This window comes from Pristis pectinata, chromosome 15 (genome assembly GCF_009764475.1).
Source record: "Pristis pectinata isolate sPriPec2 chromosome 15, sPriPec2.1.pri, whole genome shotgun sequence".
NCBI lineage: Eukaryota > Metazoa > Chordata > Chondrichthyes > Rhinopristiformes > Pristidae > Pristis > Pristis pectinata.
The window spans coordinates 45,076,166-45,103,425 of record NC_067419.1 but is presented as its reverse complement, the minus strand read 5'-3'; the positions used below and the strand labels follow the sequence as shown (position 1 = coordinate 45,103,425).

General features: G+C 41.3%; 1 protein-coding gene across 8 annotated transcripts in view; it reads left to right on the top strand.

Moving 5' to 3' along the window:
• The window catches only part of osbpl8 (oxysterol binding protein-like 8), a 148,236-nt gene that overhangs the window by 52,620 nt on the left and 68,356 nt on the right, over window positions 1-27,260 (top strand). For all 8 annotated transcript variants that reach the window (XM_052029897.1, XM_052029899.1, XM_052029901.1 and 5 more), the window contains one exon: window positions 3,626-3,763. In XM_052029897.1, the coding sequence (XP_051885857.1) occupies window positions 3,626-3,763 (138 nt within the window). The remainder of the gene's footprint in view (window positions 1-3,625; window positions 3,764-27,260) is intronic.

Genomic DNA, 27,260 nt, shown 5'->3' with positions numbered 1-27,260 from the left:
TTTGTGACAACAGGGTATTGTGCAACAGATTGCTATCATGTTGTGCCCATGAAACAGCTGACATGCCTAGCATACTATTAAATCTGCCCTTTTTATTCAGAAAAATTCATAATTATCCAAAACTATTAAAAATTATTGAATTATTTAAGCTAAGATATCTTTATTAGTCACATGTACATCGAAACACACAGTGAAATGCATCTTTTGCACAGAGTGTTCTGGGGGCAGCCCGCAAGTGTGGCCACGCTTCCGGCGCCAACATAGCACGCCCGCAACTTCCTAACCCGTACGTCTTTGGAATGTGGGAGGAAACCGGAGCACCCGGAGGAAACCCACGCAGACACGGGGAGAGCGTACAAACTCCTTACAGACAGCGGCCGGAATTGAACCTGGTCTGCTGGCGCTGTAATAGCGTTACACGAACTGCTACACTACTGTGCCTGCCCTATACTACCGTACCTGCCCTACACTGTATAAATATTTTTTTATAAATATTTCATTTATAAAGAACATTTAAAAACTTCAAAATTTAAAATGTAACTGAATTCAGCTTTTTTAAATGTTAATTCAAACTTTTCTCCAACTGAATGTTGTTTTCCTTCCTCCTGCCAAAACATCTGATGTTATTTTTCCATCTGCATCTTTCACCCACACACTAGTATCCTGTGTCCTCCCCGCATCTCACTCTCCCACCTCAAAGAGCTAATAGATCAAAAAAAAACCATAACTCATGTGCAAATGGACCTGCAGTTATGAGAAATGGAACATGTTTAGAAGACTAAAAGAGCACCTCAATCAATGGAATGAAAGTTAAAACTTAAAGGGTAATGTTCGGCAGTCATTCTGGGTTCATTAAAGGAAGTGAATATGATGCACATAAGAAGATTTAATATACCTACAACATGTGTATTTAATTCTGTTTGTTTACTAAATCTAATTTTAACCCTAGTAACCTAAATAATGCAAGCCTAGTAATTCTGGGGTATTGTATCACATCATAAGTGTTTCCCTCTTCATTCTATTTCCAAAAAAGACCAATTTGGTTTGAATAGGAAGGTCAAACTTGTGTATGGAATCCATGTTACTACCACCGGGGAGGAGGTACAGGAGCCTGAAGACCCACACTCAACATTTCAGGAACAACTTCTTCCCCTCCGCCATCAGATTTCTGAACGGTCCGTGAACCCATGAACACTACCTCGTTATTCCTCTTTTGTACTATTTATTAATTTTTGTAACTTATCGTAATTTTTATGTCTTTATGTCTTGCACTGTACTGCTGCCACAAAACAATAAATTTCATGACATACAGTATGTCAGTGATAATAAACCTGATTCTGATTCTGATGTTTACTGCTAGACATTAAACCAGAACTTGTTGCCAGCAGTATACATGTTCACTGTTGGCTCAGGAAAAAGTTTTAGCTTAGGTTTTGTGGATCCCCTGATGTTGACTTGATGTTAAGTTCTGGATCCAAAATGTCAAGCTTTTGCTTGGATCAGGACCTTGTGCAGCATATTCACCTTCTGTTACCTATGTACAAGGTTGTTGTTGACCTTCTAAGTGTTCATGGGCCTCAACTTGGTGCCATTAAGTGAGATGCCCATGCTTACAGATGACCTACAGGATAGATATGATCTTGCCTTTACCAGACCTACTGGTGTCAGTTTACTTCAGGAAGCCATCCTGATTCCCAATACGTGGACCAAACCCCGCTAATCCCCTCATGGTGACTGAACCTAACTTTGAGAATAGCTCTGTCACCTATCAAAGATGCTAACAATTTTGTTTGAATGCTCTCAAATGCCCCTGATATTCAGATAAATTAAGCAAAATAGAAGATTAAATTAAATAGTTTAAACATTTTTAGATAAATAAAAGTGCTTTTTTTTGTGTTATAAATACATCTTAAATATCAGCTGGGAAGATAGAAGAACCAACGTCAGTGTGCTAAATGAAGCAAAAACAACAAGCATTGAAGCCTACGTTATCAAGAACCAACTAAGATGGAGCGGTCATGTTGTTCGGATGAAAGATGAACATCTGCCGAAACAAATCTTCTACTCCCAGCTTAAAGTAGGCAAACGTAAAAGAGGCGGACAACAGAAGAGGTTCAAAGACGTCTTAAAAGCCAACATGAAGAAATGTAACATCGACATCAACAATTGGGAAACCAATGCCAAGGACAGGAAACTCTGGCAAACCATCATCCGAGAAGGAACAGCAATTTTCAAAGCCGACAGATGTGCAGAATTAGAGGAAAAGAGAAGAAAATGGAAAGAGAGGCAGAAACAACCGAAGCCCGATCTGCCGTCTGGAACTACCTGTCCTGAATGCGGAAGAACTTTCAGAGCCAAGATTGGACTCATAAGCCACTTCAACAGAATGAAGACCATCATCCTTGACCTCGAGGGATAGCCACGACAATAAATTAAATATAAATTATCTTATAATTGCCATTTTCTTTAACAACCGTTCCTCTCCATTCAAATAAGTGGGCTCACTGATTCTTCAGCAGGTCATTGGGCAGGTCCTTCAGTGTCATTGATGGGGAATCCAGTTGGACTATGAGGAATGCAGCTGGACAATGCCAGAGGAGCCTGGCTGGCAAGTTCAAACCTGTAGGAATCTCGTTTTTGGGGAGTAACTGCTGACAGTTCAGCTTGGCACTGCCAGCATTTTCCAGGAATTGCTGGCCCTTTGTATTTTTTGAAATAGACAGTTGAATCGTGCAGTTTCCTGAAGGAGCAGCAGATGGCATTAATTATCATGAGACTGAAAACTACACGTTTACTTTTTCCTTTTATCACTCTATGTAAAACCAAAACTCGACGAATGCTCGTAAGCCCATGATAGCGACATTGGGTGAAATATTGAGAATTTCAACTGGCAGACCAAGAGGACCTGAGTTTTAATATCCTGTCTGTTTAATTAGTGATCTCAATGCTGGTGGGTGGTAGGCAACCTTATTGTTATTACATCTTGGTATATTTAAACCATTTTAGAACGGCTGTAGGTAACAAACCTATTAGAAATTTATATGGCTGGGGAAATGTAAACACTGGAAATAGTGTTGTGAGCTTTCCATGAATATTCTGATTTGAAGTTGGCTTGTAGCAGCTGGTTAATCTATTTACATATTCATGTGATAGAAGATATTTTGTTTAATTTAGTACTGTGTTGATCAGATTTATTTTAGCACTGCTAAACGAATAATTGATTTGTAATCTTCAATGAATAAATTGGAGGTTTTGCACTCAAAAATTGCAGTATGCTTCTTTCAACAGTGCATGGAAAAAAATATTCTCAGTTTTGACCATACGTTTGTCCCACATTGTAAACGTGCAATACGATTTATCCTTTCCGAAGTGATTGTTATGAAAATACGTTGAAGGATAATATATTTTAGTTTGGAAATGTGTATGCTGATTCTGGTTTAGCTCTCTGGAGCCAACAATGTTTCTTATTGTTTACCCATCATTAAAAAGTAGTAACTGGGTACTTGTTTTGCAAGAGATGTCCCACTGAAACTTCCCTGAATTTCTCTTGATGAAAATTTTATCTGTGAAAGGAAAATAAAGAAGGTTGCTAACCGTATTGCCAACCTATTTGTTGCCTTGGCAGCTGCAGTAATGATTAGCGATGAACCTCAGCCAGTAACTCCAGGAAAAATGAGTCTGCGCCCAGGAAAGGAAGCATTTTATTCCCAAACTAAAGAGTTGGTCTACTCATCAATCAGCCCAGGAACCAACAGCAATCACGGTAAGAATGGCTTTGGCAGTGTCGCCATTGGTTTCATAACCAATATCTCCATTATACCCCCAACTACAGTTGCTTGCAAATGTAGTATATCTAGACGTCTACTTTTGATTAGCTTTGTTTATAAAGGGGTTGTCATATTTGAGCTCATTTTGATTGCTTTATAAGTTGCTCTCCCACTAGATTTACCGTGGGGTAAGGAACCTTGTATTAAAAAGCACGTCTTTATCTTCTCTGTGGGTATCTGTTTTCGTCACTGCTTCCCACCTTATTTTGCAGTGTAGCTTTGAATTGCTGTTGTGTTTTCCTTCAAACGCTTATCTTATCATAAAAATATAATTGGTTCTGTGAAAATTGGCCATTGTTCTTTTACAGTGACTGGAGATGAAAACTACTTGGTAATAAAGGGCTTCAAAAAGCCTGAAATAAATAATGCTTAATAAATGAGCATTCTTTTTTTGTTAACAAACTATGCACTTGAAATTTAAGTAGTTTTTCTTTTAAAGAAGGGAATAGTGAGTGTTGAAAGTAGTGATGGTCGAGCTTGATGGCACTGTTTTTTGTATTGGTGTTGGTATTGGTTTATTATTGTCACTTGTACCGAGGTACAGTGAAAAGCTTGTCTTACAAACTGATCATACAGGTCAATTCATTACATGGCTGGTGACTGTATCAAAATTTTTACGGCATCAAAAAATGAAGCAATGTGGCTCAGTTGAATTAAAGTGTTAACAGTGGAATCAAACGAAAAAAAAAAGAAATCTTTTCATGCTTGGAAAAAGAATGAAGCCAGAGGCTGTGGAGAGGCTTGAGTAGCTCAGAATATTATTTAAAAAGAAAGTGGTAACAGTAGATCTAAAGGAGGTGTTCAAAATTGAGATTTCATAGCATAAGTGAAGAGAAACTGATTTCATTGCAAGGGGATCAGTAACCAGAGAAAAGATTGCAGAAAATTGGCAAAAGAACCAGAGCAGATGTGAAATGTTGTTTCTGAACAAGCTACAGTCTGGAATATACATCCCGAAAAGATGGTTGAAGCAATTTTAGTGATAACTTTCGCAAGGGAATTGGAACAAGAGGAATTGACTCAATGAAAAAAGACTTCCAGAGCTTTGGGGGGGAGAAGCAAAGAAAGCAGAACTAATTGGACAGATCGTTGGAGAGCTGACATAGACACAGTTGTCTGAAGGCAAATACTTACTGCTCAGGGATGTCCAGGCAAATTCAACTCCAGATATCATCACAACCAATATGATACAAAGAGCTGAATTCCAGAGGTGAGGTGAGTTTAATTGCCCTTAACATCAGGACAGCATTTGACCAGATATGGTAAAACATAAACCAAAGGCATCAGGAGGGAAAATACTTGATGGATTTGTGGCTGCTGGAGATTAATCAGCTCAGCCTCAGGAGATGGCTGCAGGGATTCCTCAGGGCAGTGCCATAGGCCCATCCATCTTCAGCCTCCTTCCGTTGTAAGGTCAAAAGTGTGGATACTGGGCGACTGTGAAATTCATTCTCTGCTCCTCTGAAATTGAAGCTGTCCATGCTTGCATGCATCAAGACTTAGATTGACAGGGCCAAAAAGTGGCAAGTATTTTTGCCATGCAAATAGCAGTTACTGATCATCTCAAACAAGAGAGAAGCTAACCACCTACCTGTGACATTAAATGATGTTACCATAGCTAAGTTCCCTTCCATCTTCATCCTGGGCAGTGGGTCACCACTCAGCACAAACTCAAGTGGACCTGCCACACAAATATTATAGCTTCAAGACCAAGTCAGGGGCTAAGTATTCTACTCTGACGACCCAAAGCTTATCCCCCATCTACAAGGTACACATCAGGATTGCTCACCATTTGTCTGGATGAGTGCAGCTCCAGCAACACTGAGGAAGTTCTACAATATTCAGGACAAAGCAGTTCCCTTGAAGGGATCTCAATGCACCACCCATGCATGGTGACTGCACTTCGTGCCATCTACAAAGGCACTGCAGTTACTCACCTAGGCTACTCTGACAGCACCACAGACTGATGACCCGTACTACCTGTAAGGACAGGGGCAATAGGAACAAAGGAATAACATCATCTGCAGGTTCCCTCCAACGTTCACCATCCTGATTTTGGGAATATATCGTTATTTCATCATCGTTGCTGAGTTGAAGTCTTGGAACTCTGTTCAACAGTACTGTGGAAGTACTTTCAATACACAGACTATTGCGGTTCAAGAAGGTAGCTTCACATCATCTTCTCAAAGACAGTGCAGGATGGGCAATAAATGTCCATCCTTGCCAATGTCAGCCACACTGAAGAAATGGAAAAAAAAGTAATACCTGCAAAATAATTTTATTGGTAATAATCTTACAAGTAATGGCATAATTTTTTCTGTTATACTAATAGGTGTAATCAACTGGATAAGAGACAAATATATCAGCAGAATTTTTTTTGATTGAGAAGATCAGCTGAAGTCTTTCAACTAGTTATTCACTGTGATTCTTGTGCTGTTCTGCAGTGACTCACATTGGATTAAGTTGCCCACTCGAACCAAAGTATAATTCATGACCCTCGGCAATGATATACCACATTAGATATTTAGTATGTGTCCTTTTCATTATTGGTTGCTGTCAAATTGGGAATTGCTTAAAAATGGGAGGCTTCAGTTGCAAACTATAGTAATACTTCTGTTTTTTGATATGTAGAAATGAACCTATTTTCAGATAATAGTATTGTTGGTTTAGTCATCACTTTTCATGGCTTTACATTTAGCATGGATGAGTTTTATTTGTAACCATATGGCACTGTAGATGCAGAAACATTTGTTGCAGTGACTAGAGAGATGAAATAAGTATTGATGTCGCAGTTTGCTCTAGGCTATAATTTGTCAAAGACCAGGAACAGTTAAATTGAGAAACATTGAAAGTTATTGGGCTGGATTGCGCTTTGATGTGGGCACTGGTTCAATAGGAAACAGCTGTCTGTCCTCTGCAATATTCAGCACGTCTTTGCCTTGCACATTTGTGCAATGCAACCCTAGAACATGCTGGAAGTTGAATGCACCTGATCTAGACTTGCCACTAGACTTGCCAGACATGGCTACTGTACATGCGGCAACCTAATTCATTTGCCCGTGGTCACTGACCTCCACTACAAAGCTAAGTTCAGGTTTTGTTACTACTTTTCACTTTATATATAAATTTTCAATTAATTTACAGTTGACTACTATTAATTAGATTTAATTATTTGGAATTTTTAAATTCTGTCTAAATCCATTGAACAGTTTTCATTATCTCTGAATCTCAGAATCATTTAAAAGAAGGCCATGGCCTCTCTGCCTCAAGGTAGTGCTGTGGCACTAAGTACTCCAGCTCAACTGGACATGCAGAGCTGTGAAAGGTTAGTACAAGTGCAGGGATCATGCAGGGGACACAGGACAGAGGCAGGTTGGAGTGATATGATCATTTGGGAAGGAATAATCTTAATCTGAAAGAATTTCCAGTTGTGGTTGAGTATGATCTGGTTAAGTCCAAGTAGAGCCACTTTTGTTGGGATGTGGAGCAAGCTGGATATACTCAGCATTTCAGGTAGCATCTGTGGAGAAAGAGAGACGGGTTAATATTTCAGGTTGATACATTTCATGAACACTAAAAGATAGTACCTTAAGAGTGGTGCACTTCTAAATAAGGTTCATAATTTCTAACAGTGATGCTTTTCTTTGAGGTGTTTGACCATGGCTAATTGGAGAAGTTAACAGCATTAGACTAATTGAAGAAGCTGACAATGTTGCCAGAAAAGTGTAGTTACCCTGAAGGCCGGAGGTAGTTTAGTCATTGGAATTATCAATAAATTGATATAAAATACAATGGGAATAGCCCAGCAAGAAACAGAAACCAATTTTAAAAGGTTTTACTAGTATGCAAAAAGGTAAAGATAGACTAAAGTAAACCTGAGTCCCTTAACATCAGGGGCAGGATAAATAATAATGAGTCAGCAAATTGTAGGAAACATTAATTAAGTTTCTAATTCTCATTAGACCACTCATTCCCTATAATTTTCAGCATGCCCTTTGTTGCTTCCACCATGAAAGCACATGCAGAATATTTTAATGTCTCTACAATTTCCCGACTCATTATTTATCCTGTCCAGAATCACAACCTGAATGTGGAGAAGGGGCGAGAGGAGTTGTATGACCTACTCATCCGATTGTTGCTGTCAAGAATCCTCTCAGTCCTCTTCCCGTTTTAAATATAATTATCTAATTACTTGTCATATTGTATATTTGGAGTCAGACCCCAAGAACACCTCAGGAGACAAAGTAAAGATTCGTGTGGCGGGGAAAGAGGTTGAGGATTAGGAAAGTGAATGCCAGAAGGTACAGTGCAAGGATTGGAGTTGGGAATGAAAGGGCTTGAGGAAAAAGGGAGAAGGAGAGGGTACACTAAAGGAGGGAGAGGAAAAATTGAGTTAAAGGTGAAGAATCAAATGGGGGCAAAGAGGAGCAGAGAGAAATGAAGATAGTTGGGGGAGCTGGTAACAAAAATAGACTGAAACAGGAGGGGGAGACTGGGGTGTGTTGAGGGAAGGAGAGGGAAGCAGTGGAATGAGCTTTGAAGGAGAATGTGAAAATAGCGCAGGGGTTCAGGTTCTAGGGACAGGAGAGAATAGAAGTGAAGATGAAACGAGACGGCAGTAACAGCAATTGATGGTCCTTCCTTTGTATTGTTTTACCTGGATGGTGATAACTTCAGACCGATGGAACTGCAAGGATCAAATAGCCTGCTAGATGGCAGCAAAGACTGAGAGATCACTGTTTCATTGAAAGCACGAATCTTTGATAAAGTGATATTTCTACACGAGGAATAACTAGTCACCGTCATGATTAACTTTTCGCTTCCCAACTTCTCATCTCTCCCTGATAGATGCTGCATTTATTGGAAGTTGATGGGGAGGATCGTGTTGGCTGTCAAAGGAAAGAATATAAAGTCATTTTCTTGCTCACTCTCACTTCTGCAACGCCCCACTTTGATTTTCCATCCCTAACCTGCATCTCTCTCCTTCCCTCCCTCTGCCTTTCCCTTTGAGCTTCCTGTTTATTTCTCTCTTTTCATCCTTTGTGTGGCCTGTCCCTCACGATCGAGGATGACTTGCTCTGACGTGTGTTCTGTGGGTTCTGAGCTGGCTGATGAGGCCGGTGTGGAAACCTCAGTCTTTTCCACAAATAGGACTGACGGGGTGGGTGGATGGATAGATGTGAGGCATTGCATTCCTTCTGCCGTTTGCACGGGGCTTCAGTATGCTCCCTATGGACTTCAGCTCTCAATATCATCCTGAACGTTCCATCTCCATGTTAAGCAGTTGTGGGCCACAGATGCCCAGGAGCTAGAGGAAGTTTTACAATCTTACAATATGGTCTTAAGCCCATCCTTGAAACAATTCCTCTGTCAGTCACTGCAATGCAGACAGCGCAGTTACTGCAGAGCAGACAGCACAGCCCAGTCACTGCAGAGCAGACAGCACAGCCCAGTCACTGCAGTGCAGACAGAACAGCCCAGTCGCTGCAGTGCAGACAGCCCAGTCGCTGCAGTGCAGACAGAACAGCCCAGTCACTGCAGTGCAGACAGCACAGTCACTGCAGTGCAGACAGAACAGCCCAGTCACTGCAGTGCAGACAGCACAGTCACTGCAGTGCAGACAGAACAGTAGAGCCCAGTCACTGCACATGCTGGGCCATCCCTATTGATGCCAGACCTTCATGGCTTTGCACATCAAACAAGACTGTCCCTGTCTCCACTGCCCTCCCTGTACATTGTGGCATGTTCCTGCCCACTTGCTCCCCAACCTGTTTCTTTCTCAGTGATACATCCCTTGAATGGTGCATCTCTTCTTCAGTAGCTGCCTGATTCTAATTTCTGAATCCTTCTACTAAAGGTACCCTGTCATTGACACTGAACTTACTGAACGGCATCCCATTGTTAAATCATGACTAATTTACAAATCGAGATTTTTTTTCAATATTAAATATGCTGGAAGGTATTACATAAACTCTGCTGCTATGGTAACAGCTTAGGATGAGTCAGGACCAAAATGACGCCTGCTAAATTTTGATCACGTGGACTGTAATTCAAAAAGCGATCATCTGCAGGATACTTATCTTTTGTTTATACAAGGTTGTATTATTTAAAGAGACTCCGTAGCATTCACCCTTCCTCAGTATCTTCCAGCATGTACCAACTTGAAAAAATTCTGTCTGTTTAAAAATACTGCATCAGTTGCAGCAATTCCCTGATTCCAGCCAAGACTTTATTCAGACGTATTGATTGCTCCTGTCTCTTTGTGGGTCATAATAGCCTTGCAGGGGAAAGAGCAGCTAGAGGGAGGATAAGTAGCAGCCTAGGACTTCAGTGTAAGTGGAGATCTGTGCAGCAAGTAAGTCGGAGAGGGTAAGAAATCTGAATCTCACAAGTCATGAAGTAATACAGCACAGAAACAGGCCTTTTGACCCAACTTGTCCATGCTGACCAAGATGCCCATCTAAGCTAGTCCCAATTGCCTTTGTTTGGCCCCATCCCTCTAAACCCTTCCTATCCATGTACCTGTCCAAGTGTCTTTTAAATGTTGTAATTGTACCTGCCTCAACCACTTCCATATTCGCACCACCCTCTTGAGTGAAGTTGTTACCCATCAGGTCCCTTTTAAATCTTTCCCCCTCACCTTAAGTCTATGCCTTCTAGTTTTTGTTTTGCTATCCCTGGGAGAAAGACTGAGTGCATTCACCCTATCTATGCTCTTCGTGAGTTTATACACCTTGATGATATCACCCCTCAGTCTCCTGCCTCTTTATTCCATGGAATAAAGTCCTAGCCTGCCTGCCCTCTCCCTATCATCAGGCCCTCGAGTCCTGGCAACATTCTCGATAATCTTCTTTTCACTCTTTCCAGCTTATTTCACAAGGTGGGAAGCAGAGCTGAGAGTCCAGAATTGTTGGGATATTGGGCCCAGAGCAAATGAAATTAACACAAATAAACCAAAAGTTAACTCCATAACAGTCCTTTGATAATAAAGTAACCATACTTTCTCCCTTTCAACCTCCAACTGTGATACAAATGCTAATGAAACATGGACCGTCAGAGACTTTTTCCCAGGGCGACAATGGCTCACATGAGGGGACATAATTTTAAGGTGATTGGAGGAAGGTATAAGGGGGATGTCAGGGGTAAGTTTTTTACACAGAGAGTGGTGGGTGCGTGGAACGCACTGCCGGCAGAGGTTGTGGGGGTAGATATATTAGGGACATTTAAGAGACTCTTAGATAGACACATGAATGATAGAAAAATAGGGGGCTATGTGGGAGGGAAGGGTTAGATAGATCTTAGAGCAGGATAAAATGTTGGCACAACATTGTGGCCCGAAGGGCCTGTACTGTGCTGTAGTGTTCTATGAAACAGGATATAGCTTTTCACAAAACTAATTGTTGCACCAGTTTGACCTATCACTGGCCATTTTATTCCACATGCTAAAATTTGCCATCACCCAAGCATTTTGCTGGTCAAGCTACATGTTTTGCTGTGTGTTGGTGTTTTTTTTCTTTTTTTACCTTCCCAAGTGCTGTTGTGTTTCTTGGTGGGTGCTGTTCGTAATAGCTTCTCGTCACGTGAAAATGTCTGAAACGTTAGCTAACTTGTTTCTCCGCTCATGCTACCAGACCCCTTCGTACACCTTTACTGCTTCTATTTTTCAAACTGTTTTTGTGATCGGATTTGGATACAAGCAGCATATTGGAAACAATTCATCAGAGTGAATGCAGTTCGTCTGATATTTGTGGTACATTTGCCCACCTGTAGGCAGACTTAACCATTACATTAGTGGTAGAGAAAATGCTGAAATCTGTTATTAAGAAAGTGCTATCAGAGCATTTGGAAAATAATAATAAGCATAGATTTATGAAAGCAAAATCATGTTTGATGAGTGAATTTTTCAAGGTGATAACTAATGAATAGGTAAGGGTGAACCAGTTGATGTGCTATGATTTGGACTTCAGAAGGCCTTTCATTAGGTACCACACAAGAGGTTAGAACATAGAACAATACAGCACAGGAACAGGCCCTTTAGCCCACAATGTCTGTACCAACCATAATGCCAAATGGAACTACTCCTATCTGCCTGTACATGGTCCATATCCCTCCATTCCCTTTGTGTTCATGTGTCTGTCTAAATTCCTCTTAAATGCAACTATTGTGTCTGCCTCCACCCCTTGCAGCATGTTCCAGGCACCCACCACTCTCTGTGTAATAAAAAAAAATTTTGCTCACACATCCCCTTTAAACTTTCCCCCTCACCTTAAATGCATGCCCTCTAGTATTTGACATTTCTACCCTGGGAAAGAGACTCTGACCGTCTAGCCTATCTATGCCTCTCATCAGGTTATAAACTTCTATCAAGTCTCCCCTCAGCCTCTGACACTCCAGAGAAATCAATTCAAATCTGTCCAACCTCTCCCTTAGTTAATACCCTCTAATCCGGGCAACACCCTGGTGAACCTCCTCTACACCCTCTCCAAAGCCTCCACATCCTTCCTGTAATGGGGCAACCAGAACTGCACACAATACTCCAAATGCGCCCTAACCAAAGTTTTATACAGCTGCAGATTTATTAAACAGTATTATAGCACAGAGAATGGGGGGTAATATATGAGCATGGATATGAGGATCGGTTAATGGACAGAAAACAAAGTGTATGAATGAACACAATATTTTCGAGTTGGTGGGCTATAACCAGTAGGGTTCTGCAGGGATCGTTTTGGGGCCCCAGTTGTTCATAATTAATATCAATGCTTTGAATGTCAGGACCAAGTGTGCTATTTCCAAGCAACAAACAATCTGCTGGAGGAACCCAGGGGGTCGAGCAGCATCTGTTGGGGGAAAGGAATTGTCGACGTTTTGGGTCGAGACCCTGCATCAGGACTGAGAGTGGAGAGCGAGGTAGCCAGTGTGAAGAGGAGAGGGGGAAGTGGCGAGACAGGGCCAGTGGGAGATTGGTAGACTGAGGAGGTGGGGGAAAGATGACGGGCAGATGGAGCCAGGCAGGGGAGCAGGAGGGGTGGAGAGAGGCAGGTGGATGATAGGTGGAGCCAGGTGGAGGCAGCAGAGGGTGATGGTGGAGGGAGATAAGCAGAAACAGAGGGCTACCAGTGCTGGAGTCTGGAGGCGATATGGGAACTGTTAGGGGAGAAGTGAAGGGCTGATGGAACCAGGACCAGATGGGGGAGGGGGAGGGTGGGGAGCCAGTGGGTTGAATGTGTGGGTGGATGGACCCAGGAGTGGGATGGGGATGGAAAGGGGTGAGGAGCTGTGGGATGGGAGGACTGGAGAAGGATTGGAAGTAGAGAGGTTGGGGGGGGTGGGGGTGAAGGTGGAAACACGCCGGAGGTGAGGGCTACCTAAATTGGAAAATTCAATGTTCATACCATTGGGTTACAAACTACTCAGATGGAATATGAGGTGTTGTTCCTCTAGTTTGCATTGGGCCTCACCCTGGCAGTGGAGAAGGCAGAAGATGCACAGCTCAGTGTGGGACTGGGAAGGGGAATTGAAATGGCTTCCAAGCAGGTGCTCTGCGAATTGGTCGCCTAGTCTGCACTTGGTCTCGCAGACATAGAGGAGGCCATCGTACCTCATCCAACCTCATCTTCTGTGTTCAGTGCTCCCACTGTGTGTCCTCCACGTATCTCCAACTGTCTTTTGTTTGTGTCTGCCTCCACCTATCATCCACCTGCCTCTGTCTCCCAACTCCACCTCTCCTCCTCCCCTACCTGACTCGAACTGCCCATTATCTTTCACCTGTCCATGGTTCACCAGTCACTCACTGGCTGCTGTCTCACCATTCCCCCTCTCCCCTCTATACTGGCCATCTCCCCTCTCCACTCTTAGCCCTGATCCAGGGCTTCAACCCGAAACATCGACAGTTTCCTCCCCCCCCCACAGATACTGCTCGACCTGGAGTTCCTCCAGCATCTTGTTTGTTGCTCCAGATTCCAGCATCTGCAGTCTCTTGTGTCTCCATTGTACTATTTCCAAGTATGCAGAAATGTGATGCCAGGTAGCAGTGTGGACTTTGAGGAGGTTGCAGAGACTTTTCGAGGGCATGTAGACAGGTTAAGCACATGATAGATAGAATATAGTGTGGGAAACTGTAGAGAAAATAGAAATCTAGACTGCTTTTTAATTTGTAAAAGATTAAAGTTGTTGATGATCAGAGGGTCACGAATGTCCTTATACATGATTCAGTACGTGTCCAGGTACACCATAAAATTGGGAAGGAAGCTGGTCTATTGGCCTTTATTGCAAGAGGATTTGAATACAAAGACAGAGATGCCCTGCTCCAGTTATATGAGATTGGTGAGATTGCCGCTGGAATATTGTCCACAGAGCTGACCCAAGAAGGAGGAAGCATTGATTGATCACTAGGATGATGGGTTTGCCATGTGAGAAGAAATTAAGCCGACTGGGCCTACACTCTGTTGGGTTTTGAAGAATGAATGTTAATTTTATTTAAATGATGAAAATTTTTAAGTGGCTTGACAGGGTTGATACATCCCCTGGCTGGGGAGTCGAGAACCAGGGATCACAGTCTCAAAATAAGGGATCAGCCATTGGGTATAGAAATGAGAAGAAATTTCTTCAGCCAGAGTGAAGTCAGTCTTTGGAATCTTTTACCCAAGTGGTCTAAGGAGGTCCAGCAGCTGAGTATACCCAAGAGAGTGATCAATAGGTTTTTAGATATTAAGGGAATTGATTAGTTCAGGAAATGGCACTAAGATGAAAGATCAGCCACGATCTAATTGAGTGACAGAGGCAGCATGAGGGGCCAAATGGCCTGCTCCTATTTCTAATGTTCTTGCTTTTGAAATTGTCATATTAGGGATAATTTAAATGAATGTACATGGTTAAATTTAAAATTGGACTTAATTGGCCATATTGTAGGTGTTTCTGTCCCATATCAAGAGGTCAGTTTGTTTTGTGATCACATCAATGCTTGTCATCGATACCAAAAGTAGTATGTATTTTGCATATTTGTGTATCTTTATGTATCTTGCCTACATTACCTAAACTAATTAGGAGTCCATAGAAACTCAAATCCTACAGTGTTTTAATGATAAACGATAGATGGCTGCATGCACTGTGTTTATTGATACCAAGAAAATCTGCATTTACCATTGCTTATGTGAGGTGTTTTGCTCTCTATTGACTGTTGCATGCAATATTTTATCTCATGCATTATAGATTGGTTGATGAGTGAATATTCCCTTGTTTATTATATTCTACTCTTAAGATTTAGTCTGTGCTTCTCATTTTTCTTTCCAGAAGCACTTAATACAGCTACTACACAATGAGATTGAAAATGTTCCAGTTGTTATGTAAATCTGCATTTACGAGCATGTTTTTCAAATTTACTCAAAACTTCAAATTCATAACACATGAACAAAGCCTTGTCATTCTTTTTTTTTGTTTTCTTCAACTGTTCTCTTAGCTTTCTGGAATCCTAGAGCTCTCTACTTATTTATTAAGTTTACATATCCAGTTTTCTCTTCTTGCAGACATGTCCCCCTTTTTATATTTTTTGGCTATTTAACAATGACTGAACAAAGAACATACAACACAGGAACAGGCCCTTCGGCCCACGATGTCTGTGCCGACCATGATGCCAAATGAAACTAATCCCATCTAAAAAGTTTTTGGATGCTACTGAGAAATTAAATAAGGCTTTATTTCATTATTTTTCTAATTTTCCCTTTTTTTTCCTCAGCATGTACTTTCTATTTATCTTGACACTTGTAATTCTATTGTAAAACTGCTATTCTGTGTCATTTTCTCATATTTTTCACAACATGGGAATCCCAGAGAAATTCCGTCAATTCCTTCCCCTGTGGCTTATTCTCACGTTTATCAACTCTATTCTGTCACCTTCCTGTCCTGAGAGAAATTTATAGTCGCCTATTAATTCAGCCACCAGCTCATCTTTAGAATGTGGGACAAAAACGGAGCATCCCAGGGAAAACCCACACAGCCATGGAGAATGTGCAAACTCCATGCAGTATCAGAGGACAGGATTAAACCCACTGGAGCTGTGAGGCAGCTGCACTACCTGGTGCACCGCTGTACCGCCCCATCTGTCTTTGTGTCTTTAACTCAAGCTTAAGCTATCTTTGTCTAAAAGGGTAAGACTCTGTCTTGAAAAGAAGGACGTGGATGCCACACCTGTTCCACGTGAAGCAGATTAAATTTGATTTGAAGGGCAGGCACAGTAGTGTAGCAGTTAGCGTAACGCTATCACAGCGCCAGCAACCCGGGTTCAATTCTGGCCACTGTCTGTAAGGAGTTTGTACGTTCTCCCCGTGTCTGCGTGGGTTTCCTTCCACATCCAAAGACGTACAGGTTAGGAAGTTGTGGGCATGCTATGTTGGCGCCAGAAGCGTGGCGACACTTGCGGGCTGCCCCCAGAACACTCTCCGCAAAAGATGCATTTCACTGTGTGTTTCAATGTGCATGTGACTAATAAAGATATCTTATCTTAAATGGGTGATTATATGGTGAGTGGACTAAATTTAGAAGTCTACATTTTTAGATGTGGGAGATTTTGTGTGTAATTTGCAAATGTCTTTGCATTGGTGATTATGTTTTTCCCACATATTCTCCACTGGTGCGTGGTTATCGGAACCACTGTGTGGATTGTTCATTGCTGGAGTTGGGGAGGTGGGTGGGCAGGCAGTGTCCTATGTCAAACCATTATGGACCACGCTAACTTGCAGCAGATATTGTCAAGCTTCTCAGATGGAATAGGTTCCCGATTTCTAAACTGGGCTATTTTGACGCTCTGCATTAACAGAAATAACGTGCTGGGAAGTCACATTGTGAGAACTGGCAGAATGATGAGGGAGATTGCCATTTGGCCCATTGGTGTTGCTATGCATCCAATTTATTGCCAAGGACCATTTGATGTTTGTGTATTAATACTGGTCGTTAGAACATGACTTCTGGTTGAATGCATTGTAAATAATTTATGTGGTTTTAAGTTGGTCGAAGTGCTTTTTCCATAGGTCATAGCAACAGAATATTTATCTTTATGCTCCTGCAGTCCAGAACATTGATAATCACGAGTGACTGTGGGAGTTACCATGGTTTCCACAGGAGTTCACCAATGCTCAGACTTTCTGAACAGCTGCTCTGAATCTTTGTAGGCTCTTGCTGACTTTCAGGAAAATGACTTCAATTAGGCTGTTGAGTCACAAGTCAGCATACAGAAATTCTCTATGTATGTGGAAAGAGGAACAGTTTTACATGCATTTTTAAATCACAAAAAAATAATCTGTTAAATATAATTGTCATTTTTGCCACAAATTGGGATATGTGTCAGCCTTCATGGTGTCTAGTGATGTAAAATCAAAATAGAAAATGAATCTGTGCCTAAAGTAGCTTCTCCTCATTGTGATTTGTATGATACCATTGCTTGGAGTGAAACTAAATGAGTTTTTTTAGTTAGGTTTGTTAAAGTCATTGCAGCTTCAACTTGATTATTTAAAGAAAAGTTTCAGATCATATTGTAAATTTGTTCCAGTGAAAAATGGGTCATAATCTTGTTCCTGATCCTTTATCTGCATAACTTTCAAATATTCCTTGTAATACTGCTGTGGAAACATGGATTAGAGCACACCAAATGGATTGCCTCCAATGCTGGAATACATATTCTGTGTCATGTAAGAACTCCATGGTGTTACCTGTGTCCTACACAACTGGTGCAGGAAGAGTTGTTACCTTGAGGACCTTGATCTTGTGGTTTTGGAGTTTGAACAATAGCTAACATAGTCCATCCAAAGGCTGAATGTTGCATGGAAACATTGAAAAATAGGAGCTGAGGTAGACCATCTGGTCCTTCAAGCCTGCTCCTCCATTCAGTGTACTCAGAGTCAATGAAGTTGGCACAGAATCATACTCTGCAGAGAAGCCAGGATTTAGAGCAGACTTTGGGTTGAGAAGATATTGCTGTGGAACAGCTTCCAGGAGTGCTCGGAAGAAGTATGATTTGAATGTACAGAACCGGTCTTAGTGAAGTGATTTTTTTTTCCCTTTCATCTGCTGGAAGGACATGTTTTGTCTTTATCTAATTTTAATTGTAGCATATGAACAAACTTCCAGGAAACATGACAGCATCTGCTTTATTTTTACCAGATTGTTGGGAGGGTTTGGCATGATGCAAATTCCAGGCATCTGATTTTCTACGTCACTGAAAACGAAAAGGCTGTGAAGAATTCAGCCTTCATGTTTGACTGTGGATTTGTAATTTAAATTCTGGCCTTGCATTTTGTACATTTAACTGGCCAATCATGGTAATTGAAAATTAAATTGCAAAATTGGTTTATTATTGTCACATGTACTAAGGTACAGTAAAAAACTTTGTTTTGCATGCCATCCACACAGATCATTTCATCACATCAGTGCATCGAGGTAGTACGAGGGAAAACAATAACAGAATGCAGAATAAATTGTTACAGTTACAGAGAAAGTCAGTGCAAGGCAGACAATAAGGTGCAAGGCCATGATGAGGTAGATTGTGAGGTCCAGAATCCATTTTATTGTACTAGGGAACCGCTCAATTGTCTTATAACAGCGGGATAGAAGCTGTCCTTGAGCCTGGTGGTACGTGCTTTCAGGCTTTTGTACCTTCTGCCTGCTGGGAGGGGGGAGAAGAGAAAATGCCCAGGGTGGGAGGGGCATTTGCATCTACATAGTTGGACCAGGACAGGTTATTGGTGATGTTTACTCCAAGGAACCTGAAGCTCTCAACCTCAGCATCATTGATGTGCATCATCCCCCTTCCTGAAGTCAATGACCAGTTCAATGTTTTGCTGACATTGAGGAAAATGACACCATGCCACTAGGCGCTCTATCTCCTTCCTGTACTCCGACTCATCGTTATTTGAGATTCAGCCACTACGGTGGTGTCATCTGTGAACTTGTAAATGGAGGTAGAGCAGAATCTGGCCACGCAGTCCCAAGTGTATAGGGAGTAGAGAAAATTGATAACCAGCAGATGCTGGAAATTTGAAATAAAAAATTTGCTGGAGACATTCATCAGTTGAGGTTGTGGGAAGAGAAACAGAGTTAGAGAATTCTGAAGGGAGGTCTTCGACCTGAAAGGTTAACCCTGATTCTCTCTCCACAGATGCTGTCTAATCCGCGATGTATTTCCAGCATTTCCTGTTTTTTTGGCCCATTTATAGTGTTAGAGGTTGTGGAGACTGAATTCTCTTGACTGTTCTGGAATGTACTTATATTGTCACTTAAGATGATATTTCAGGTGACATTGTAATTGTCCCTAAGTATTAACTTCAAAATCTGTTACCAGCTTTGCAGGTCTCTTCATGGACTCATTCTCCTGTACCTCCTCACCCACATTTCCCAGCTCATGACCTTTACGCTCCCAGCTTTGACCTGGTGTGTATCAGTCCACTTAGCTCCAGCAACATGTTCACAGTCATTGTTTTCTATACTTTGGAAATATCAACCTCACCACACCTCTCCCCAGCTTTTATAAACCTCCTCAGTAACAATGATAGCTTTAATTACCTATCTTGACTTGTTTGTTCTTGCTTGATGTCCATGTTCTCTGTCTTTCTTTGTTTAAATGAAACCCATAATTGCATAGTTTTATACTATTGGAAGTGTAGAAATACCAAAGAGCAATGCTAGGTGAATTATCAGGAATGAACTGAACTTGACGATGCTCCCTCAGAATAAGAATGTTTTTAAAAGTATGGATATCGGCTGGGGCAAGAGTTGGTTATGGACCTAAAAATAGACAATCGTTTCATATTGATCTTTAATGACTGACTGTCCATGATAGAGAAACAAAGGATTACAGGTGCTGGAATCTAGATGGAAAACACGATGATGCTGGAAGAACTCAGCAGGCCAGGCAGCATCCATGGAGGAAAGCAGGTGGTCAACGTTTCGGGTCAGGACCCTTCTTCAGGACTGAAAATGGGAAAAGGGGAAGCCCAATATATAGGAGGGAAAAGCAGAGCAGTGATAGGTAGACAAGAGAGGGGAGGCGGGGTGGGCACAGGGTGGTGATAGGTAGATGCAGGTGAGAGACAGTGATGGGCAGGTGCAGGGGAGGAGGGGAGAGCAGATCCACCTGGGGATGGGTCAAAGGTAAGGAGAGAGAGGGAAAAAAGGTTGGAAAAAAAGAGGCTAGGAATGGGAAGAAGAGAAGAAGCATGGTGGGGGGGGGGGGGGTGTGGGGAAGGGAGGTGGGGATTACCTAAAGTGGGAAAATTCAATGTTCGTGCCATTAGACTATCCATGATAATTGATTTAGACTCAATGGTCACCTAACAGAACATTAATTATCTTAAGAGTTTATGCTGCTCTCCTAAACCCAAAATTGACATTGAAGATGTATTGTAATGAATATGATCTGAGCAATAGGTTTAGAGCAGAGTTTTGATGATTGAATGACGACTTCATGTACTGAAATATCTAATTCTGCAGCATTAAGGTTCAATTTTTCCCCCATTTCAAACACCATTGTAAAATAAGACACAGGAATTCAAGGAAGCATAAATTTTTCTGATATTTTTTATTTGAGTCATAGTCATACATCACGTCAACAGGCCCTTTGGCCCACTGAGTCTGTGCCAACCATCCATTTACACTGATCCCATTTTATTCTCCCACATTCCCATCAGCTCTGCCCGGATTCTGTGCACTGGAGATCATTTATAGTAGGCAATTAACATATTTGACTTTAGGATGTGGGATGAAACCCCTGTGGTTGAAGCGAGAAGTCCAGGCAGCTGTCAGGATTGAACCTGCATTGCTGGAGCAGTGATGAAGCAGCCTTCCTGGCTGCTCAACTGTGGCTCCCTCTGTCTTGTTTCACTCCACATTTTCTAGCTAAAAGTACTTAAAGTTACTTGGTAACTACATTGAAAACATCTTTATTGCAACCAACTGTTTGGAATGCAAATTTAAGCTAATATTGTTATTGAAAGGATCTGTATATTGGCTTTTATCTCCTCTGTAAATCATTTACAAACATTTGCTTTCAATTGTCACTTGTAAGAGTCAGTTACTTGGAATTTATAGTTGCATTATTTGTATAAGAACGATAATATGATTATAAGCAACATGACAGAAGAGGCCTACTCTATGTTGTACATTTAAGTACTAACATTTCTATCTCTTGGACATGGCCATATATTCTCATTGTCTCGCTCCCTCTCTCTCTCTCCCCTTCTCTCTCCTCTCTCTTTCTCTCTCTATCTCACACAATCTCTCTCTCTCTCTCTCTCTCTCTCTCTCTCTCCCACACTCACTCACTCATTCACATAATGGTCAAAAATATATCTATACTGACAATTACAGACTCCTTCTGATAAAAGCAGATTACTCATGTTCAGTTGTTGCTCCAGGTTATCAGTGGCTTTAGTTTGCTTTTGAAGGACAAGTAGTTGACATAGTTAAAAGAGGTATTAAGTGCTCAACTTTTAATTTTAAATTTTAGAGGCAAAGCAAAACTCATTGGAAGACATGAAGAATGGTCAACATCAAAAGAAAATGGAGCAGAAGTAGGGCATACAGCCTCTCAAGTTATTGCATCATTCAGTAAGATTATGGCTGATCTGATCTTGGTCTTAATTCTACTTTTCTACCTGTTCCCCATAACCTTTGACTCTCCTGTTGAACCAAATCTTGTCAATCATGACTTTGAATATATTCAATGGCTCACTTTTTTGCAGTTCTCTGGAATAATTCCAAATTATAAGATAAGATACCTTTATTAGTCACATTTACATCGGAACACACAGTGAAATGCATCTTTTGCGTAGAGTGTTCTGGGGGCAGCCACAAGTGTCGCTATGCTTCCAGCGCCAACATAGCATGCCCACAACTTCCTAACCCATATGTCTTTGGAATGTGGGAGGAAACCAGAGCACCCAGAGGAAACCCACACAGACATGGGGAGAACGTACAAACTCCTTACAGACAGTGGCTGAAATTGAACCTGGGTCACTGGTGCCGTAATAGTGTTACGCTAACTGCTACACTACCGTGCCTGAGAAAAGAAATCCCTCTCATCTTCAATGGGTATCCCGTTCTTTTGGAGCCATATCTTGTGGTTCTAATTCCCATGTAGGAAAACATCCTCTTAACGTCTAACTTGCCAAGCCTCTTCAGAGTCTTGTGTGATTCAGTGAGTTCACCTCCCATTCTTCGCGTCATTGAACAAAGGCCAACCTGCTCAATTTAAGACAACCCCTTCATCCCAGGCATAAAATTAGCAAACCTTCTCTAAACTGCTTCTAATGCAAGCAGATCACTCTGCAAACGATGGGACTATAACTGTGTGCATTACTTCAGCTGTGATCTCAACAGCACTTTATAAGATAAGATATAAGATAAGATTTCTTTATCAGTCACATGTACATCGAAACACACAGTGAAATACATCTTCTGCGTAGAGTGTTCTGGGGGCAGCCTGCAAGTGTCACCACACTTCCAGTGCCAACATAGCATGCCCACAACTTCTTAACCCGTACGCCTTTGGAAAGTGGGAGGAAACCAGAGCACCGGGAGGAAACCCACGCAGACACACGGGGAGAACATACAAACTCCGAACAGACGGAGGCCGGAATTGAACCCGGGTCGCTGGCGCTGTAAAGCGTTACGCTAACCGCTGCACTACCGTGCCTGCTATACATTTGTAGCAAGACTTCTCTACTTCTATGTTCTCCCTGCCCTTGCAATAAAGGCCAGCATTCCATTTGTTGTCCTAATTACTTGCCGTAACTGCACATTAACGGTCTGTGTTTCATTACGAAGACACTAAAATCCCACTGTAGGCAGCATTCTGTAATATCTCACCACTTAAGCAATATTCTGCTGATTTATTCTTCCAGTCAAAATGGTTAACATTACATTTCCCCACATAATACACCATTTGCCAGATTTTTGTTCACTTGCTTAACATATTTACATCCGTATGTCCTCCCATTAATGTATTTTCCCACTGATCTTTGTGCCATGAACAAATTTGGCTACAATGTACTTAATCCATTCATCCATCGATTGTAAAGAGTCATTTCCCCCCTCTGTTAGTTTAGACTTGCCAACCTGAAAATGACCCACTTAGCCTGTTAGAAAGCCAATTCTCCGTCCATGGTAATATATTGCACTCAGTGCCTTGGACTCTTGCCTCATACAGTAAGTTTTCAGATGGCACCTTATCAAATGCCTGTTGGAAACCTAAACACATGCTGATTCCCACCTTCACCCTGCTCTGCATAGAACTCTCATATACTTGTTGATAGGTGCATGGATATGGATCGTGTGCAGGTAGAGAGGGTTAGTTTAATTTGGCATCATGTTCGGCATGGACATCGTGGACCAAAAGGCCTTTTCCTGTGCTGTACTGTTCTATGTTTTATGTTATAACTATTCCTATTCACAAACCCATGCAGTCTACTTCAGGTTGTATTACAATTTTTTAATGATCTTCCTTCTTTAATGATGGGTTCCAACAAATTCCCAATGGAAAAAATTCACGTCACGCAACTACTGTCAAGATCGCTCTGATGGCACTTCCCAAAACCCACCAGCTGCACCATCGTGGCTCCCTCCATCTTCAGGTTCCCTCCAAGACGTACACCATCCTGACGTGGAAGTATATTGTGTTCCTTGATTGTCACTGGGTCTAAATCCTGGCACTCACTGCCCAACAACATTGTGGAAGTGTCTGCACCACAAAGCCTCTAGCAGTTCAAAGCAGAAGGTCACCAGCACCTTCTCTGGGGGAGTTGGGGATGGCCAGTGAAGGTCAGCCTTTCCAGTGATGGCCATATCCCATAAATATTTCAGTTTAAGCAAATTCCTTGGTGTTTATAGTTCTGAATTTCATGCTTGGTATAAGTTCTCTTACTTAATGCGTAAATTACTAAAATAGTTAAATATATTAAAATTATATTTTCCTTGCTTTATGGAAAATCTGTCTATTGTAATTCTGTGAAAGGTGTAATTATTCAAAATATTGTAAGTGGTGAAGTAGCACATTGTCTGAGAAATAGTTCCAATTCCTTAAAAATGTTGCTCCTGTTCCACTCCCTGATGACAAAACAGAGCCGTCGCTTTTTCTCTGCAACCTGAGTCATTTCACAAACTGTGGCCAACCCCGCTGAAGTCCAGACAAAGTTCGGCTGTTCTCATTACCAAATCCCGAACTGCACCGATATCACTGGTGTGCGTGGAAGAGGCAATTTCTTTCATTGTTCAGGTGATTGACTCAGAAACCTTTTGTGACTTATCTCAAGCTGTGTTCTTTATGGGAATGGGGATGGGAAGGATCACTGCACCCAGATCTCAGACTGAGCTAGAGACCCTGTTCCTTCCCAGAGTCTCACTCACCCCGAGCGCCAGCTTGCCATGCAGCAATCTAGACCCATTGAAAACTCTCTCTGTCATTAACTAAGGTTGTGCACCGTGGCAAAGCTGAGGATATTTGGAGCTCAACTATGCAGCAAGGGACCAGCTTGAAAAGCTCATGGGAAGGTGATCACTAGGTTGAACAGGGTTATCTCCACCCCATCACTTTTGCAGGCATTATTATCCACCTTCAATGTTTCTTCAGGAACTTAAAACTGGCAACGTGATCTATCTTTCACTGATAACATAAAAGTATATTAGTAATCCAAAATTTTCGACCAATAATGTGGAAGATGAGAGTTCAATTTACATTCAACAAAGTGCTATTAAAAACAGCCAGGAAGCTGTTGGATTGTAATAAAAGTCCAACTGATTTGTTGTTCTTCAGGAAAGGAAAACTGTTATCCTTACCCAATCTGATTTCTATCAGACTGTACTTTTGAGTCAAAATCGTTGACTCTTAACTGAGTTATGAGGATAGGCTGAAAAAAAAGATTAGAGTGCAGTAATTAAAGTAGGTGGTCCACCACAGCTTGAGGTTAAGTTTGAAAAGAAAATGTTCTTTATCTTTTGAAGCCTTTTACATTTTTTTTCACTTGAAATGTTCAATCGCTTGCCGAAGCTTGTTAAACATCCAGCCTGGTGCAACAAATATCACTGAACTGTGTAACTACTTCATCTGCTTTTGATGATTTTGTTTATGGGGGGGAAGTTCATCAGCGATCCAGGGGAGCTCATTTTAATATTTCAGACAGGGAACTTTTATCTTCCACATGAAACATCAGAGCAATCAGGATGTCAGAGCAGCAAAGTAAATCCTTGCTGGTTGGAAAATTAAAAATCTGCAGAATCTGGAAATCTGAAATAAAAGACAAAAAATGCTGGAAGCACTCAAGTCAGGCAGCATCTGTGGAAGGAGAAACAATTAAATTTTACAAGGTGAAGACACATCATCACAACTGGGTGAGTGAGAAAACTAATTAGTTTTAGGTTTGAGAGAGGAATGAGGGAGCGATGGGTTGGACAAAGGAGATAACTCCGATAGGGTGAGGCCAGGGTTCTCCTGGTGGTGTCTTAATTAACTCAGTTTTCTCTTTCCACGGACACTGCCTGATCTTTTCGGCATTTCCAACTCTTCCTTTTCATTTCAGCTCTCTATAACATCTCTGACTTATGTTTCACAGCTTTTACATATCTTTCTGTTTACTTTTTTCTCTCACTCTAATTACTGTCATTAATCCATCAAGCAGACTATGGCAACCCTGGCTTTACTCGAGCAGAGATATTCCCTTTGTTCTAATCCATCCCTCCCCCATCCTCTTTGGATTACCTTTTCTCACTCTCCATTTATGATGAAAGGTTTCCAATCTGAAACTTGAACTCTGGTTCTTTTTCTGTAGATGCTGTCCGACCTGCTGAGTGTTTCCAGTAATTTTCATTTTTAAAATACTGCAGATGGCGTAACTCTGAAATTAAAATGAAAACTGATGTTAGTCCTCAGCATGCACATCTGTGAAGGGAGAATTTTCAGCTTTAACATTGCCTTCTAAGGGCAGCAGTTCGTTAGTACTGCTCAAATCTTGGACTTGCAGCTTGAATCTACAATTGTTTGATTGCTTTTAAGATAAGATATCTTTATTAGTCACATGTACGTCAAAACACACAGTGAAATGCATCTTCTGGCAGAGAGTTCTGGGGACAGCCCGCAAGTGTCGCCACGCTTTCGGTGCCAACGTAGCATGCCCACAACTTCCTAACCCGTACGTCTTTGGACTGTGGGAGGAAACCGGAGCACCCGGAGGAAACCCACGCAGTCACGGGGAGAACATACAAACTCCTTACAGACAGTGGCCGGAATTGAACCCGGGTCGCTGGCGCCGTAATAGCGTTACGTTAACCGCTACACTACCGTGCCCTCCTTCTGTGCTGTTCCATTCAAGCTGACCCATGCTGTGCATAATTTCTAAAACATCTATAGCATGCTTGTGTTAATTTATACTGCGGCAAATGTTTAAGACACAGTTTTTAAAAATTCTCAAATTAGTGCAATAGGAAGAAATATTTATTCATCTTACCAAATGATTGTGACCGTGTTTCTTTTTCAAATGGCACTACAGTGTGGAACTCCATCAGTACTTAGACTGCAGAATCAGTCCAGGTTTAAGTTGTCCTGTAGTGGAGCTTAACCCATGAAATATTGACCCAGAACCAAGAGTGCAACCAGTAAAGCAAAATGGGACCTTGGGAGGAAACAAATCCAAGACAGTGACTACCATTTTGTCTATAGTTGTGTTGTTATTGGTTTTACAGTTGACTTTTACCTAGTAGTATCTTTCTTTTTTTTGGACATCTAAGAATATTATCAAAGGATTCTTCATTAAGTTGTTAGAATGGAGGATATGAACCGCCAAAATATTATACCACCATCAATTTTATCTGTTGTTTAGTGGTTGCTAGGTTACATCAGTTGCAATAAACACTATTCCACTCCAAAAGTAGTTGTAATGGTGAATGAATTGAGGCAATCTTGTACAATCTAATAAAAATATCTCATTTTTTTCAGGCTTTTAATAATGAATACATTATTTTCCACTTCTAGGTCCTTTTCATTTTAAATTGGTTTTTCTTTGTTCTGTGGTACATTTGTTGTTTCAGGTGTTTTAAGAGCAACCAATATGATCCTGAAGGGTTTTTAAATTTGGCCATTTGTATAAAATACAAATGGCCAAATTAAACCATAAAGTAAAATAGCATAGTAAACCATAAAGCAAAATTTCTTTTTCGGTGTGACATGGAAGGTAATATAAAGATTGCAATTTAAAAATGTATGGTAAGAAACCTGTTTAAATTCCCCTTCCAATATGAACTCTGCATGAATTAGTATCTTTTCCTCAAAATTGGTATGCAGTGTTTATATTTATTGTTGGATTCCAGTTTTAACCTACTACAGTCGTAGCCACTGATTCACACAGCTCTTGTGGGAAGAGATGGCTGTGTGCATGCTAGGTTAGAGTTGGCAAATTTCAT